Raw genomic sequence first — 17484 nt, 5'->3', positions numbered from 1 at the left:
TTACGGAGTTATTTAGTCCTCGGCGTTGTGCTCATTTTTTGTACTGGCTTAATATAAACTTAAAAAAAAATATGTTGCAAAATAATGTATGTGAAGTTAGCGGCCTAGCGGCGTAAAACTGACGACATGGCGATATAACGCCCGGGTGATATGGCGGTCTACCGGCATAGCGGCGTGAAGTTGGCAGCCGGTAGCGGTCTACCGGCATGAAGTTGGCAGCCGGTAGCGGCATAAAGTTGGCAGCCGTTAGCGGTCTTGCGGCGTGAAGTTGGCAGCCGGTAGCGGTCTAGCGGCATTAAGTTGGCAGCCGGTAGCGGTCTAGCGGCATAGCGGCGCGAAGTTGGCAGCCGGTAGCGGTCTAGCGGCGCGAAGTTGGCAGCCGGTAGCGGTCTAGCGGCATAAAGTTGGCAGCCGTTAGCGGTCTTGCGGCGTGAAGTTGGCAGCCGGTTGCTGTCTTGCAGCCTGGCGGCGCGATGGAGTAAAGTGCAAACTAATACTTCTTGGTGCCTTCTAACCGAACAAGTTATGATAATTAATCATTTTCGCCGATTTGAACTTTAAAACTGCACGAAATGCATTTTCATTTGCACTTTCCACGATGGTCTTACCTTATACTCATTTTTTTGGTATTTTTCGGTCTAACGGTATGGCGCCGTAAAGTAAACGGCCTGATGGACTATACTTTAAATATACCGAAGCAGTAATTATATACATTTTCATTGAATCACGTTCAAAGGGATATTTTGTTAAGTGTATTTATACCAGGCGTGTCACGATAATTAACCATTTTTGCACATTCGAATGTTGTTACTGCAGAATATGCATTATACAGCTAAAAACGAGTTTTACCAAGTGAAACACTTACCATGATAATAATGATGACGAGGATTACGATCGTCAAATTAAAGAGACAGTGATCGTTTTGATGATGATGATGATGGTTATCTTCCGAAATACTTACTTCCCCCTTTCTCCGACCTTTAAACAAATTTTCTCGCTATCATCATTCGGCCAAGTTTGGTTTGTCATTACCATATGTTTTCGTTTAAACGAATTATTAAAATCAATCCAATTAACATGTGCTCTCCAAATCCCACAAAATTTTCTATAGGGTTTGTTTACAAAAACGAGGACGCACGAAGTAGGAAAAGGTTGGGGAATTGTCATCGGCGTCGTCGTAGTGCAGAAAAAAAGTTATTCAGATGAAACTCGGTTCACATAATACCAAGGCAATAATGTACAATACAGCAAGGCCCATAACTGGTTTTTAGAAAACATACTGAGTATGCGCTTTCTCGACCGAAAAACAACAACAATGAAACAGGTGTTGTTTTTTAATTTAACGAATTTTGAAGGTATAAAACTGAGTAACAATGTTTTTCATTTGATATTATTTTGTTTCTTTAAAATGTCTGGGAATTTTGCATCAAACATGCTTTCCTAAAAATAAATTGGCCTTCATGCGGTTCTATTAAATCTGTCACCGAAATGATAGAATGGTATTTCAGTGTCGGAAGATTGGACTTCGGCCGAGTAACATGCAAAAAAACAAAAACAGATGGACGAATAAACATGTGAGCCGATTTAATGTTTCACTAGTCACATGTTGATCTGTAGGACAACTTTTGTGGATAAATCCCCCCCCCTCCTTCAGCCCGGCCGGTATCCGTACTGACCCGCTTGGTACCCGCGCACGTGCACTATGACACCGTGACGTGCACCAACGGACTCATACGATCACGTGAAGGAAATGCCGTGAACACAACAACCGTAGAGTCCGTAAAGACATGCAACAACAGCACCGTACAAGGGAGAGTTCGTACGGACTTGCAAGGAGACCCAGGCCATACAAGCATCCAAGTTCCACGGGCAAGGGTCGATTCTCGCCTGAAGATATTTTAAATGATGTCTAGCTTCGCTGTCCACATAAGACATATATAACCGAGGTCCAATTTTCAAGGTTACTTTTATCATGATCATCATAAGTACTACTCCACTTCCAATTAGAGACCTCCCAATTTAAACTGTTTAAATTAAACAGTAGAGCACACCTTTTGACTAGTGACATTGATCTTAAAGATTAAGCATGTCTTTATCATAAGAGATAACCAGATATTGACCTTGAAATGTCTGATTGTTGGGAAACTGCTAAGAACTCCGACTGGCTCACCACAAAATATAACGGACAATGCAAAGCTAGATAGGGCATAGTTAACATATCAATTGGAATTCATAACAACAGGAAAGCAAGCTGATCTACTGTAATTCTAAAACATTTGACAATCATAAATCAACACAAATGATGGACGATGTTCATGGTTATCAAGTGAATATAATTATGATAATGATCATCACAGACAATAATGTTATTAAAAAGTCTTATAGCACATGGTAGCACACATTAATGCATATAAAATAACCTTAACAATTCCAATAATAGGTAAATGCCACCCTTGAGTTGCGGGTTTATCATAGCCTTTATGTCATTAAATGATAGTATACCCAGTTATATGATTAGATAAGCAAGTCAATCAAAATGAAATATACTGTAGATAGTATCAGATAATTGACTGGTAGCATAATATCCTTAATAGACCAATTACTGCTGAATCAGGTTTCAGTTCACATGAGCTCAACAAACAATCAATGAATTTACATATTTACAGCAGGTTTTTGTAAAAGAACACATCTTCCAAATAAGAATGGAAAAAAATGTGAAGAAGATTTGAGTGCAGCTTTAAAAAAATCATATTTCAAATGAATACAAAACATATTGCTAGTAGATAGAAACTAAATGATAATTTCCCTGTTCAGCATAATACCATGCAGGACAGGAAATTAAAACAGTTTACTAAAGTATGAGGATAAAGGCAAGGCCCATTCTTATCAAAAGAAGGTTTCCTTGTATGGAGACATTTGTAAATTCTGAAGTAGGATAACTATTTATTTTTCTATTATCTTGTTTTTTAGTTTCCTGAATAAAGCCTTCATCATGCGCTATCTGTATCATGTATATGTAAACCATTAACCTTGGTACAGTAAATCATTATTCTGTTTCTGTATCTACAATTAACAAGTAGTTGGACTATATTACTGGTACTACCAATATACAATATTAGAATAAAAAACTGAAAACAAAGTTAGAAAGACAAATATACATTTGTTCACAAATAAATAAGCTGCCATGATTCTTTGTATTCTATAACCACAGCCATTGTTTCATGCAGCGTTCCCCTGGTCAGGGTGTATTGGCTTTATAGTCATCAGAATCCTCTCTCTTCAGTTTCTTACAGCCTGCCCCGCCTCCCATTTCATCATCGCTGTCCAGGATTTCCTCGCTGCCAAACTCCAAGCTCTCTGGGTCAACCTCCTGACCTCCATGACTCCCCATGACGTCGTTACCATGGTTACTGTCCTCATCTGTATCATCCAGGGTGCCGTCACACATGTGCAAGATAAACTCGTACAGACGCATGCCTGACTTCTTTGTCCACTTCGATTGCAGTAGTACTTTCTGCCGGTACGCTTTTATTAATGACAGCAACTTGCCTGGGAAAACAAATATTGACTTAAACGATACAGTTTGGCATTTTACCTCTTAATCTAAATTAAATGTATACAAATGACGCCATTTTTTAATTTTTGAACTTTATTATAATCGCTAAGAAATAAAACTAACCAATAGACAGGTCAATTTTATAAGCAGTCAAACAAGTTTGCTCATACATTAACATGATTCATCATTAATAACAGATATCCATTTGATGGTTTTATATTGAACACAATTCCATAATCATTAAAACCTTTCTTTTGACCATCACATATTTCACATGTACAGACGAAGTACAACATATTGTTTAAAAAGAGTGACTCATGAACCATTAGTCTTAAAGCTATTTGTTTCATTCATGCACACCGGCTTCAAAACTTAGATGTCCTCTATCACAGACAAATCAGACTGATCACATCATCCATACACTGCATTGTACATAAACCAACCACTAGGTACAAAAAGTATTTCACTGTGTAATACTAGCTTAATTGCATTTCAATAATACATATCTTTCTGTTTACTGTCCTATATAAATGGCACATATCCAACTTAACTTAATCACTTATTACATAAACAAGAAAAAAACAACAAAGGTTCTAGGGTAGGCTGACTTTTGTCAAGTCTGAAATATAGCGAGGGTCAGTTTGAGCATGATGGATGCCTCCCAGGCCTAGACCACTTTTGAAATGTTTCCCAAGTAATTTATATTCATTTAAAGGTACTTAATCCAGGGATTTAGAACCACTGAAAACAACATCATAAGATGATTAAACACTTAAGACCAAAAAGATATTCTTTAGAACCAGACATCTTTGAATTTTTTTTGTCTCTTCTCGTCGTAATCAGATTGTCTGACTTAATGTTTTATCACTTTCCCCTTGTTTATGGGGGGTACTAGTATCTGTATGCCCAACGTCTGGTGTGTGGCCCCAGTCCAAAGCCCCCGCCACAGAGTCATTCCGATCTTTGCCTGGTGACTGGCCTTGTTCCTTGTGCTTGCCTGTTACCGTCTCAGCATATGAAGCATTCTTATTTCCACCTAATCTGTGTCCTTGCCCAGAAAATGATTCATGACCAGATCCTTGGCCTTTAGTCTGACTACGGTAACTGCTTGTAGATCCATGCCTTCTGCCGGCCACCTGACCGTCATTTTTATGCCTTCGCCCTTGCACCTGTCCCTGGTCATGCCCACCAATCTGGTCAGACCCACTCCCGGGGTAACTCAAAGGTTTATTGGGGTGGCGAGTATTTTGTGGTAATTGAACATTATTGCTGTTTCCATCTAAGGAAAGTTGTGAATAGTCTCTTTTAACAAGCCCAAGTTTAATGAATTCAAAGAGCTCCTGGTCATTATGTGAGCTGTGCCTGATCTGGGCAACACAATCCTTCCCATAGTCCACAATCTGACCAACCAGGTCACCTGAAATGATTAAAGGCACACATCAACAGCTGGCCGCATTTGGGTGATTTTAACAGAATTGTTAATGGGTAATTTTAGATGAAAAACAAAATTACATTTCAGTCCTTTTTAAAAAAAATATTTTAGGAAATAACCATGCCTTGAGATCACGAAAAAGTTACTTAATATATTGGTCAAATAATTTTTTTTGTGTTGATGTATACCTTTAATGCCATTCAAAAAATAATTCATTACAGACACTCTTCACCTTAAGAAGTGAACATTACCTATGGTGAGCATGTTTTCTGAAGTCAGGTACTTGTGTATTTCGTAGAGATCATCTCGTAATTGCAAATCATCAAACGTGAAGTAGCACAAATCACGGCCGGCCCTCGCCCCTGCCATCAACTGTATCAGGGCTGAAACAAGGCCTCGCTTTAGAAAATAATGACTTTATATAATGATGTCATTGTAATGCTGTTTATAAAATAACACATGTATATTTGATATTGCTAGAGAGCAATATATGCAGAATATGAAAGTTAAAGTTGTATACCCCATTGAGTCCAGTCTTGATTTGTAGACCCTAAATCATGTTACTATAACAACCAGAATCTACATGACAGTTCAGACTATTTTTTTAAACATAAACTTTTATAATTTCTAAAATGCCAACATGGAAAATAACTTAATGGATAAACGAACAGCTATCTATGAGAAAACAATAATGCTAGGGATTGATCTTTTGTCTGGATTCATGGAAACATGGGGCATAACTAAACAATTGTTAAAGTCAGAGTTATGGGCCTTGGTATACATGAGTGTATTGCCTCTGGCAATGTGTATTTCTATTTTCATTTGAATAATTTGAAAGGTTTTTGAGGCTTCCACAACATCTTATAAAACCAGCCAAACTAGCTAAAATGAATAACAAATATTTCATTCTGAAAAAAGACAATAAGCGTTGTACTTCAAAGCAAAGCGATACACCAATACCTTTAAGTTGTTTGTCACCACCAAAGGCCCCACAGCCCCAGTTGCCTGTGCACACGGCAGGGAGAGCCCGGTCAGCAGGACCCGGGCTTAGAAAACCACAGTAGGCCTGCAACAAAATTGTTAAGTCATATGGGAAACTGCAATATCAGTATAAATCACAAACATTTACATGTAAATCAGGCATGGCATTAGTTTAAGAGAGCCACCCTATGAATGCCAGTGTATCAGGTCTAGCCAAACATCTGTAAATTGTCTCCGTATATAAAGTTTCATTGGAATAGCTTGGAACTATTTTTGAGTTATGGCAAAGATTAAGGTTTTTGCACTTATATGATGATGATGATGCTGCCACCAACACCATTTACACTTAAGGTCACTTTTTTCTTTACAATTTACAAAACATGCATTCCTACATACAGCACCATTTTCCAAACTCAGTTTGTTTTGACAATGCACTTAATGATGGACAACAGAAAAACATGTTAATGCAAATACCATATTACAGTTGAAATTTACATGAACGAAAAACACAAACATAATATAATTTTTCGTTTCTTCATGATTTGGAGAAAATACCTTGCTGAGCTCTCGTTTGACCATTTCCAAGCGGAACTGAGACTTGTGGTCGTGTATAACGAGGGCATCAATAGCCACCACCTCACACTGTATACGGCCCCATGCATCTCTGACAGAAACATGAATAATAAAATAATCATATATTTGTACAGCGACAATTTTTTTATTTTATTTCAAAACACAACTACTGTTTTTGTGAAAATATTGTTAACCCGTGTGTGAAGGGATGAAAACTACAAAAGACAAATACAATATATACCAGTATGTCTGTCATTCAAACACACACGCTAGTGCTCTGCTAGCATCCAAATTTGAAATCATTGGAAAGGTATAAGTATGGCATTTTCAAATATGTCAATTAAATGACTGGAAATACATCACACATAAGGTGTATTTGTTCATGACACCAACAGAAATCAAACATAAATTTGGTATTTTGCAACCTTTGAAGGCCCCAAAAAATCTCATATTATTTTCGGTTAAAGTTATTTTTTATTTTTTTATCATAATAAAATGCCGCCCCAAATGCCACATGGACAAAGGAAAGCCAAACTATTTCTTAGAAAAGAAGCCATAACTCCTAGGTTATGGAACACTGCATTTTCCATTACCATGTTTAACCAATTTGTGTTGTTTAATTAAAATCCATTGACTAATTTAAAAGTTATGCTGCTGACAAGGAAAAGTAATGAAGGCAATAACTCTACAGTTAGTGCAATAGAGTTTTGATTCTTTGTCACTGCACTCCCTATCATTGTATTTAATTAACTTCCATCCTTTACTTTTAAAGTTATGCTGAGAAAAGAAAAAATACAAAGGACAATAACTCTGTAATGAGCTATAACAGAGTTACTGTTTTATTAGAGTTATGGTTTTTATACACAAGTTACGCTGCCAACAATAAAATTTGCAATGGGCCGCCCAACCAACCACAAGGTGACTCCAATATTTCCCCTCAAACTTCGTTTGACAGGAGTATAATTATAGTGGGATCACCATCCAGAATTCAGCTTTCAAGTTACCTTGGAGTTTTATCCATGTAGTCAGATTTCCATTCAAATGTGCTGGCATAGCCATCATAGTCACTGAACCTCTCACAGCCTGATGGGACAGGAATAGATGAATAAGTACAAAAAAATGATGTTCTCCCATTCACAGTCAGGTGGGACAACCATATAAACATACACATGCTGTTTTACAAAGTTAAAAAATGAACATCCAGCAAACCATTCAGGGTACATGAACATCATGTTCTATCTCTCACAGCCTGGCCAAAAAAACAAACAGGTGTTAGTTCACTGCACATAATCATCATGTTCCACATCCTTACGCTGACTATAATCATACTGACTGACTTCATCTTGTTTCATCAAAATCAATAACATTAACAACTATTATAAATTCATTCATTTCAGAAGAATTTGAACATTTAGTTTTCATTAAAAAAATTCAGACATGTATGTTTCTCAAAACATTAAAGTTTCAATACATGTACATGAATTAATTTAAATATCATTTTCAAGTCATGCCATTGACAATGCTCCCTAAAAGTTATAAAGTTCTTCTTTTATTAATAACCAATATAAAGGTATTTGTTTAAACCAGTCTTAAATGAATTAAAGTCTTCAAAACAATACATACAATTGTAATCCACATATCAACAAACTTACTTTTTCTTTCACAATAGAAGTAACACAATACAACATATCTTGTAATATATACAAGCCTTCCATACATGCTATACAAGTCTTCCATATATGCTAAACAAGCCTTCCGTACATGCTATACAAGTCTTCCATATATGCTAAACAAGCCTTCCGTACATGCTATACAAGTCTTCCATACATGCTATATGCTATACAAGCCTTCCATATATGCTATACAAGCCTTCCATACATGCTATACAAGCCTTCCGTACATGCTATACAAGCCTTCCATACATGCTATACAAGTCTTCCATATATGCTAAACAAGCCTTCCATACAAGCTATACAAGCCTTCCATACAAGCTATACAAGCCTTCCATACATGCTATACAAGTCTTCTGTACATGCTATACAAGTCTTCCGTACATGCTATACAAGTCTTCCATACATGCTATACAAGTCTTCCATACAAGCTATAAAAGTCTTCCATACATGCTATACAAGTCTTCTGTACATGCTATACAAGTCTTCCCTACAAGCTATAAAAGTCTTCCGTACATGCTATACAAGTCTTCCGTACATGCTATACAAGTCTTCCGTACATGCTATACAAGTCTTCCGTACATGCTATACAAGTCTTCTGTACATGCTATACAAGTCTTCCATACAAGCCTCTATACAAGTCTTCCGTACATGCTATACAAGTCTTCTGTACATGCTATACAAGTCTTCTGTACATGCTATACAAGTCTTCCATACAAGCCTCTATACAAGTCTTCCGTACATGCTATACAAGTCTTCTGTACATGCTATACAAGTCTTCCGTACATGCTATACAAGTCTTCCGTACATGCTATACAAGTCTTCCATACAAGCTATAAAAGTCTTCCGTACATGCTATACAAGTCTTCCCTACAAGCTATAAAAGTCTTCCGTACATGCTATACAAGCCTTTCATACATGCTTTACAAGCCTTCTATACATGTGAGGTACGTACCTGTCATGATGAGGCACTCGTTCCTCCCGAGGCACTCTGTAAACAGACGAGTCACCAGCATCTCAGGGCAGATGAGGAAGCGGATCTCCTCCTGAACACATCCGTTACCCAGCACGCCCCCACCAAGAAACTGGTTGGCAAAGTCCACCTGAACACACAGTCATAAATACATATGTTTGTTCAGCTCAGGGAAGTGCAGTCTAGGACAAATGTGTCATAACACTGGTGACCTCAAACTCTCCAAAATCTCTATAAACGCTATGAATAAGCCATAACATTCTATTAAGAACATGTCTGACCTGTAGCATGCCAACTCCATCATCCTCAATTGTTCCCTCTGAGGAGACATGGAGGGCACTTAGCTGTTTCCCATCCCGTTCCCAGTCTGGCATCTTGTCTATATACTGCCGGGTAAATGTCACTGTACCAGTTGGGGCTGTGAGTGGAAAACATCAGAATTGGAATTTTGCAAAAAGTTAAAGTGTCTATGAAAAAAGGCAAATATGGAGTTCAGTGATAACTGGTTGTTCCACAGCCAAATTTTGAGAGCGGACACTGTAAAATTAGTTTTTGACATTTCAAGGGTCATAAATCTTAGGTGACATGGCTAATTATTGAACTCGACTGAGATATAATGCCAATACCGGTAATTTCTATAATATAAAGGCAATAACTCTCAAATGACTCAAGAGATATGGCTAGTTATTAAAGGCCTAGTTTAAGGAATGTTTGGCATGACAACCCCCTGCTGTGCATCTTCTGCTAATTGCACTGGTGTCACAGTAGGGGCCAATTTCCTGTATATTGGTTTATTGGCTTAGGGTCCAAATTATAATGAAACCTCCAAAACTGCACAGCAGGATACTCAGAATGGAGATCTGATAAGTGGGATCAAGGCAAGAAGATTAAGATCAATACACAGAAGTTGTGTATTATACCCCAAATGGGGGGGGGGTCACTTATAGAAGGCTTTAACTAGGCCTTCAAACTTGTCTGAGATATATTGCCCATACACGTTCTGATCAAATTTGGTGATAATTGAACTAAGAATTATAGTGTTATTGTTTCAACAACATACTGGATGCAACACATCGCCCATACACCGTAGGTAAAACAAAAACAAGTCCTGTTTTATGATTGGCGTATACAAAGGCTTTTACTTTATATGTACATAACCACAATTATGAAGCAAGATCTGAGACCATTAAAGCTGGTGACCAGTGAGTACTGTCATAATAAGGAAGACGCACATTTGATGTCACAGGTTAAAATTTCATAAAACAGAGACTTATTTAGAGTATTCCAGTTGCTTTTCAATTTGAATTTTTAGCATAACACAGAGCATCCTAAAAACAAAACTGTAAAAAGGATTATGATTTATCTTTTTTCAAAAAGGACATGAATTTTGACAAAAAAAGTGCAGATGAAAAACTTTATAACTATGGAAACACCATTTAAACAAGAGATGTTTGTCAAACATAATGCCCCCCCCCCCCCCCCCCCCCCCCCCCCCCGAGCGCCATGTTGTCAGGATTATATGGACAATTGAGTGAAATTTGCATGGACCGAAATGACAGCTGATTTGTTGCCGTTAAGGCAGTTTTAAGATTATGACCATTAAAGTGTGAGGATAGAGTGTGTTATGACCATGACCTTTGACTCTAGAAACCTAAATGTCAAGTCAGATGCAACTCCAAGTCAAGTTTGAAGACCATGGGTTCAGGCATTGTTGAGTTATCACTCGGACAACCTTTTACCATTCAAGATCACTGTGACCTTGACAGTTGGCTCTATGAATCCTAAAATCAATAACGGTGATCAACTGGTCAGGCTTAACATCCATGTCAAGTTTAATGATCATAGGTTCAGGCATTGTTGAGATATCAGTGGGAGAAGATTTGTTAACTTTTTTGCGTTAAGGTTACTGTGACATTGACCTTGGCCTGATGACCCCCAAAGTCAATAGGGGTCATCTACTGGGCAGGCCCAACCTTCATGTCAAGTTTGATGACCATAGGTCCAGGAATTGTCGAGTTCGCTTTCAAGGTCACTGTGACTGTGACCTTTGACCCCTAAAATCAATAGGGGTCATCTACTGGTCAGGCCCAACCTCCACGTCAAGTTTGAGGGCCATGGGTGCAGGCATTGTTGAGTTATCACTCGGACAACCTTTTATCATTCAAGGTCACTGTGACCTTGACCTTTGGCCCAATGACCCCTAAATTCAATAGGGACAATCTTCCGGCCAGGCCCAACCTCCAAGTCAAGTTTGAGGCCCTTGGGTGCAGGCATTGTCGAGTTATCACTCGGATAACCTTTTACCATTCCAGGTCACTGTGACCTTGACCTTTAGCCCAATGACCCCTAAAATCAATAGGGACCATCTTCTGGCCAGGCCCAACCTCCAAGTCAAGTTTGAGGGCCATGGGTGCAGGCATTGTTGAGTTATCACTCAGACAACCTTTTACCTTTCCAGGTCACTGTGACCTTGACCTTTGGCCAGATGACCCCCAAAAACCATAGGGGTCATCTCCTGGTCAGGCCAATTCTCCAAGTCAAGTTTGAGGGCCATGGGTGCAGGCATTGTCGAGTTATCACTCAGACAACCTTTTACCATACAAGGTGACTGTGACCTTGACCTTTGGCCAGATGACCCCCAAAAACAAAAAGTGGTCATGTACTGGTCAGGCCCAATTCCAAGTCAAGTTTGAGGGCCATGGGTGCAGGCATTGTCAAGTTATCACACGGAAAACCTTTAACCATTCAAGGTGACTGTGACCTTGACCTTTGGCCCAATGACCCCTAAATTCAATAGGGACCATTTTCTGGCCAGGCCCAACCTCCAAGTCAAGTTTGAGGGCCATGGGTGGAGGCATTGTCGAGTTATCACTCAGATAACCTTTTACCTTTCCAGGTCACTGTGACCTTGACCTTTAGCCCAATGACCCCTTAAATCAATAGGGACCATCTTCTGGCCAGGCCCAACCTCCAAGTCAAGTTTGAGGGCCATGGGTGCAGGCATTGTTGAGTTATCACTCGGACAACCTTTTACCATTCCAGGTCACTGTGACCTTGACCTTTGGCCAGATGACCCCCAAAAACCATAGGGGTCATCTCCTGGTCAGGCCAATTCTCCAAGTCAAGTTTGAGGGCCATGGGTGCAGGCATTGTCGAGTTATCACTCGGACAACCTTTTACCATACAAGGTGACTGTGACCTTGACCTTTGGCCAGATGACCCCCAAAAACAAAAGGGGTCATGTACTGGTCAGGCCCAATTCCAAGTCAAGTTTGAGGGCCATGGGTGCAGGCATTGTCAAGTTATCACACGGAAAACCTTTAACCATTCAAGGTGACTGTGACCTTGACCTTTGGCCCGATGACCCCCAAAAACAATAGGGGTCTTCTACTGGTCAGGCCCAACCTCCAATTCAATTATGAGGGCCATGGGTGCAGGCATTGTCGAATTAACACTCAGACAACCTTTTACCTTTCCAGGTCACTGTGACCTTGACCTTTAGCCCAATGACCCCTTAAATCAATAGGGACCATCTTCTGGCCAGACCCAACCTCCAAGTCAAGTTTGAGGGCCATGGGTGCAGGCATTGTTGAGTTATCACTCGGACAACCTTTTACCATTCCAGGTCACTGTGACCTTGACCTTTGGCCAGATGACCCCCAAAAACCATAGGGGTCATCTCCTGGTCAGGCCAATTCTCCAAGTCAAGTTTGAGGGCCATGGGTGCAGGCATTGTCGAGTTATCACTCGGACAACCTTTTACCATACAAGGTGACTGTGACCTTGACCTTTGGCCAGATGACCCCCAAAAACAAAAGGGGTCATGTACTGGTCAGGCCCAATTCCAAGTCAAGTTTGAGGGCCATGGGTGCAGGCATTGTCAAGTTATCACACGGAAAACCTTTAACCATTCAAGGTGACTGTGACCTTGACCTTTGGCCCGATGACCCCCAAAAACAATAGGGGTCTTCTACTGGTCAGGCCCAACCTCCAATTCAATTATGAGGGCCATGGGTGCAGGCATTGTCGAATTAACACTCAGACAACCTTTTACCATTCAAGGTTACTGTGACCTTGACCTTTGGCCCGATGACCCCCAAAAACAATAGGGGTCATCTACTGGTCAGGCCCAACCTCCAATTCAATTATGAGGGCCATGGGTGCCGGCATTGTTGAGTTATCACTCGGACAACCTTTTACCATTCAAGGTCACTGTGAACTCGACCTTTGACCCGATGAGCCCCAAAAACAATAGGGGTCAGCTACTGGTCAGGCCTAACCTCCAAGTCAAGTTTGAGGGCCATGGGTGCAGGCATTGTCAAATTAACACTCAGACAACCTTTTACCATTCAAGGTTACAGTAACCGTTACTGTGACCTTGACCTTTGGACCGATGACCCCCAAAAACAATAGGGGTCATCTACTGGTCAGGCCCAACCTCCAATTCAATTATGAGGGCCATGGGTGCCGGCATTGTTGAGTTATCACTCGGACAACCTTTTACCATTCAAGGTCACTGTGAACTCGACCTTTGACCCGATGAGCCCAAAAACAATAGGGGTCAGCTACTGGTCAGGCCTAACCTCCAAGTCAAGTTTGAGGGCCATGGGTGCAGGCATTGTTGAGTTATCACTTGGACAAGCTTTAAAATTATTTTACCATTAAAGGTCACTGTGACCTTGATCTTTGACCTGATGACCCCCAAAATCAATAGGGGTCATCTACTGGTCAGGCCCAACCTTCATGTGAAGTTTGATGACCATACGTCCAGGAATTGTTGAGTTATCACTCAGACAAGCTTTGGTCTACCGACCGACCGACCGACCGACCGACCAACCGACCGACTGACCGACATGCCTGTGCAAAGCAATATACCCCTCTTCTTCGAAGGGGGGCATAATTATCTTAATAAAATGATGCAAAAATTTACTCATTAAATATTTCTTAAAGTAATTTTAAATACACTTTATTCATTTTATTTAACATCTTTTCCTAGGATGATCTTTGTCCAAAGGCCCAAAATTGCACAGCGAAGGTCATAACTCATTGATGTTACAGTCTAAGAGCTTACTTTCCTTGAAGAATCTGTTAAAATAGTTCACCAGACATTTTATCTTCTCAAACTTGATGGATGTAGGTGGACCCATGAACAGCCTGAAATGTCACATAACAGCCAGGCTTTCTTACATATGTATAATGTACCGAATCAATTGTACTGCACCGTTTATAAGTATCAGTTAGTGAATAAATGTTAAGAAACATCCATTATTTAATTCAGAATTGGAGAGACATATCTTTTTTAAATAAAGATTACATTAAATAGACAAAGATTGAAAATTAAAACTTTATTTCATCAAGACAATGAATGGGCAATCATTACGTTTTAAAGTAGATTGAAAATTAAAACTATTTCATCAAGTCAATAAATTGGCAATCATTACGTGTTGAAGTTGATCCCTGGATATTTGGAAAACTCTGATGTTTTGTTTTTGGCATTCCTGCGGGGGAATGTGCAGAAGAAAGCGTTAGCGAGGAGACAGCCGACCTGCTGCTGGCTCAGTGTCAAACTCAGGTTCGTCTTCTCCTTCAACAGTGGTATCGGCTGGAAACAGAGGAGACATGAGCTAACTGACGTAAGAGATTGAAATTATCAATACTTTCCAGAGAAGGGTAAATATTGAAAAGACTGGTCATACATTTAGACTGTAAATAATTGCAAATGGTTATGTTTATAAGAAAATGTAGTAACATAATTTAATTATCTTGGAAATGTCTATACAAGTGGGCAAAGTCATCATCATTGTTCACTGTACAACAGAACTATTAAAATTGTATTATACAGATTCATGTTGGTTGCTGTACATACTGTTGGACAAAGGTGTGGCAGCTGTAGGGCCAGACGGGCTATCTTGCTCAAGGTTCCGCCACGCGCGAAGAATGCCAGTCTTTCCTCTTTCTGTATAAACTGAAAACAGACCAGTCATCTGCTTTCACTGTGGGTCAGTCAGTGCAGTTTTTCCTTCAATCTCCTAAAGTTTAATCACTGTGCATAGCATCAAAATATTGTACTTTTTTCTATAACACAAATGCATGGGCAATGATCTTGAATAGCATGCAACAGACTTACATCTTTTACGAAAGAAGTTAAGACAGAAAACTCCCATTTGCCCATGTACCGACTATTGTAGGACAGCACCTTCTCCTGAAATAGTCACAAAACCTGGCATTTCACAATGATTATACATGGCACTTTACAGTGTAATTGTGACAAAACATGGCACTTTGCAATGTAATTGTGACAAAACATGGCATTTAGCAACTTGTAATGTGACAAAACATGGCACTTTGCAATGTAATTGTGACAAAACATGGCATTTAGCAACTTGTAATGTGACAAAACATGGCACTTTGCAATGTAATTGTGACAAAACATGGCATTTAGCAACTTGTAATGTGACAAAACATGGCTCTCTGCTGATAATGTGACAAACAAGAGCTGTCACAGTATGTGACGAATGCCCCCGAATGTGACATTGACCTACGAACAAGGTCAGTACATGAAAAGTTTATCTTGCCTTTACGTGTCAAATACATATGGCAAGTTATTTTAAATTGCCTCTGAACATAAAAAAATACCACCCATACTTCACAACCTACACTGTTATGTCCTTATATGCAGCACTCCATTGTGAATAAACACTAAGTGTGACCTTGACCTTTGAGGTAGGGACACGGGTCTTGCACGCGACACGTCGTCTTGGTATGTGGAACACATGTGGCAAGTTATTTTAAAATCTGTCCATACAAGGGAAAGTTACAGCCCGGACACGACAACCTGTACTCTATGTCCTTATATGCAGCACTCCATTGTGAATAAACACTAAGTGTGACCTTGACCTTTGAGGTAGGGACACGGGTCTTGCACGCGACACGTCGTCTTGGTATGTGGAACACATGTGTCAAGTTTTTTTAAAATCTGTCCATACAAGGGAAAGTTACAGCCCGGACACGACAACCTATACTCTATGTCCTTATATGCAGCACTCCATTGTGAATAAACACTATGTGTGACCTTGACCTTTGAGGCAGGGACACGAGTCTTGCACACGACACGTCGTCTTGGTATGTGGAACACATGTGGCAAGTTATTTTAAAATCTGTCCATACAAGAAAAGTTACAGCCCGGACACGACAACCTATACTCTATGTCCTTATATGCAGCACTCCATTGTGAATAAACACTAAGCGTGACCTTGACCTTTGAGGTAGGGACATGGGTCTTGCACGCGACACGTCGTCTTGGTATGTGGAACACATGTGGCAAGTTATTTTAAAATCTGTCCATACAAGGGAAAGTTACAGCCCGGACACGACAACCTATACTCTATGTCGTTATATGCAGCACTCCATTGTAAATAAACTCTAAGTGTGACCTTGACCTTTGAGGTAGGGACACAGGTTTTGCAAGCGACACGTAGTCTTGGTATGTGGAACACATTTGGCAATTTATTTTAAAATCTGTCCATACAAGGGAAAGTTACAGCCCGGACACGACAACCTGTACTCTATGTCCTTATATGCAGCACTCCATTGTGAATAAACACTAAGTGTGACCTTGACCTTTGAGGTAGGGACACGGGTCTTGCACGCGACACGTCGTCTTGGTATGTGGAACACATGTGGCAAGTTATTTTAAAATCTGTCCATACAAGGGAAAGTTACAGCCCGGACACGACAACCTATACTCTATGTCCTTATATGCAGCACTCCATTGTGAATAAACACTTAAGTGTGACCTTGACCTTTGAGGTAGGGACACGGGTCTTGCACGCGACACGTCGTCTTGGTATGTGGTACACATGTGGCAAGTTATTTTAAAATCTGTCCATACAAGGGAAAGTTACAGCCCGGACACGACAACCTATACTCTATGTCCTTATATGCAGCACTCCATTGTGAATAAACACTTAAGTGTGACCTTGACCTTTGAGGTAGGGACACGGGTCTTGCACGCGACACGTCGTCTTGGTATGTGGTACACATGTGGCAAGTTATTTTAAAATCTATCCATACAAGAGAAAGTTACAGCCCGGACACGACAACCTATACTCTATGTCCTTATATGCAGCACTCCATTGTGAATAAACACTTAAGTGTGACCTTGACCTTTGAGGTAGGGACATGGGTCTTGCACGCGACACGTCGTCTTGGTATGTGGTACACATGTGGCAAGTTATTTTAAAATCTGTCCATACAAGGGAAAGTTACAGCCCGGACACGACAACCTATACTCTATGTC

At 40.0% G+C, this 17484-nt stretch overlaps 1 protein-coding gene across 2 annotated transcripts in view; it reads right to left on the bottom strand.

The window, feature by feature from the left end:
- Positions 1 to 2247: 2247 nt before the first annotated feature.
- LOC128212059 (poly(ADP-ribose) glycohydrolase-like) overlaps positions 2248 to 17484 on the bottom strand; it is a 33005-nt gene continuing 17768 nt past the window's right edge. The window contains exons 10-20 of one of the 2 annotated variants that reach the window (XM_052917312.1): positions 15313 to 15387; positions 15052 to 15150; positions 14627 to 14787; positions 14257 to 14339; positions 9467 to 9603; positions 9168 to 9315; positions 7547 to 7625; positions 6525 to 6633; positions 5949 to 6054; positions 5240 to 5371; positions 2248 to 3549 (exon numbers count right to left, since the gene is read on the bottom strand). In XM_052917312.1, the coding sequence (XP_052773272.1) occupies positions 3239 to 3549; positions 5240 to 5371; positions 5949 to 6054; positions 6525 to 6633; positions 7547 to 7625; positions 9168 to 9315; positions 9467 to 9603; positions 14257 to 14339; positions 14627 to 14787; positions 15052 to 15150; positions 15313 to 15387 (1440 nt within the window). In that variant the 3' untranslated portion in view covers positions 2248 to 3238. The other variant, XM_052917306.1, reaches the window with a different exon arrangement.

This window comes from Mya arenaria, chromosome 2 (genome assembly GCF_026914265.1).
Source record: "Mya arenaria isolate MELC-2E11 chromosome 2, ASM2691426v1".
Classification (NCBI taxonomy): domain Eukaryota; kingdom Metazoa; phylum Mollusca; class Bivalvia; order Myida; family Myidae; genus Mya; species Mya arenaria.
The sequence above is the reverse complement of the archived record's forward strand: the minus strand, read 5'-3'. Positions and strand labels throughout refer to the sequence as shown.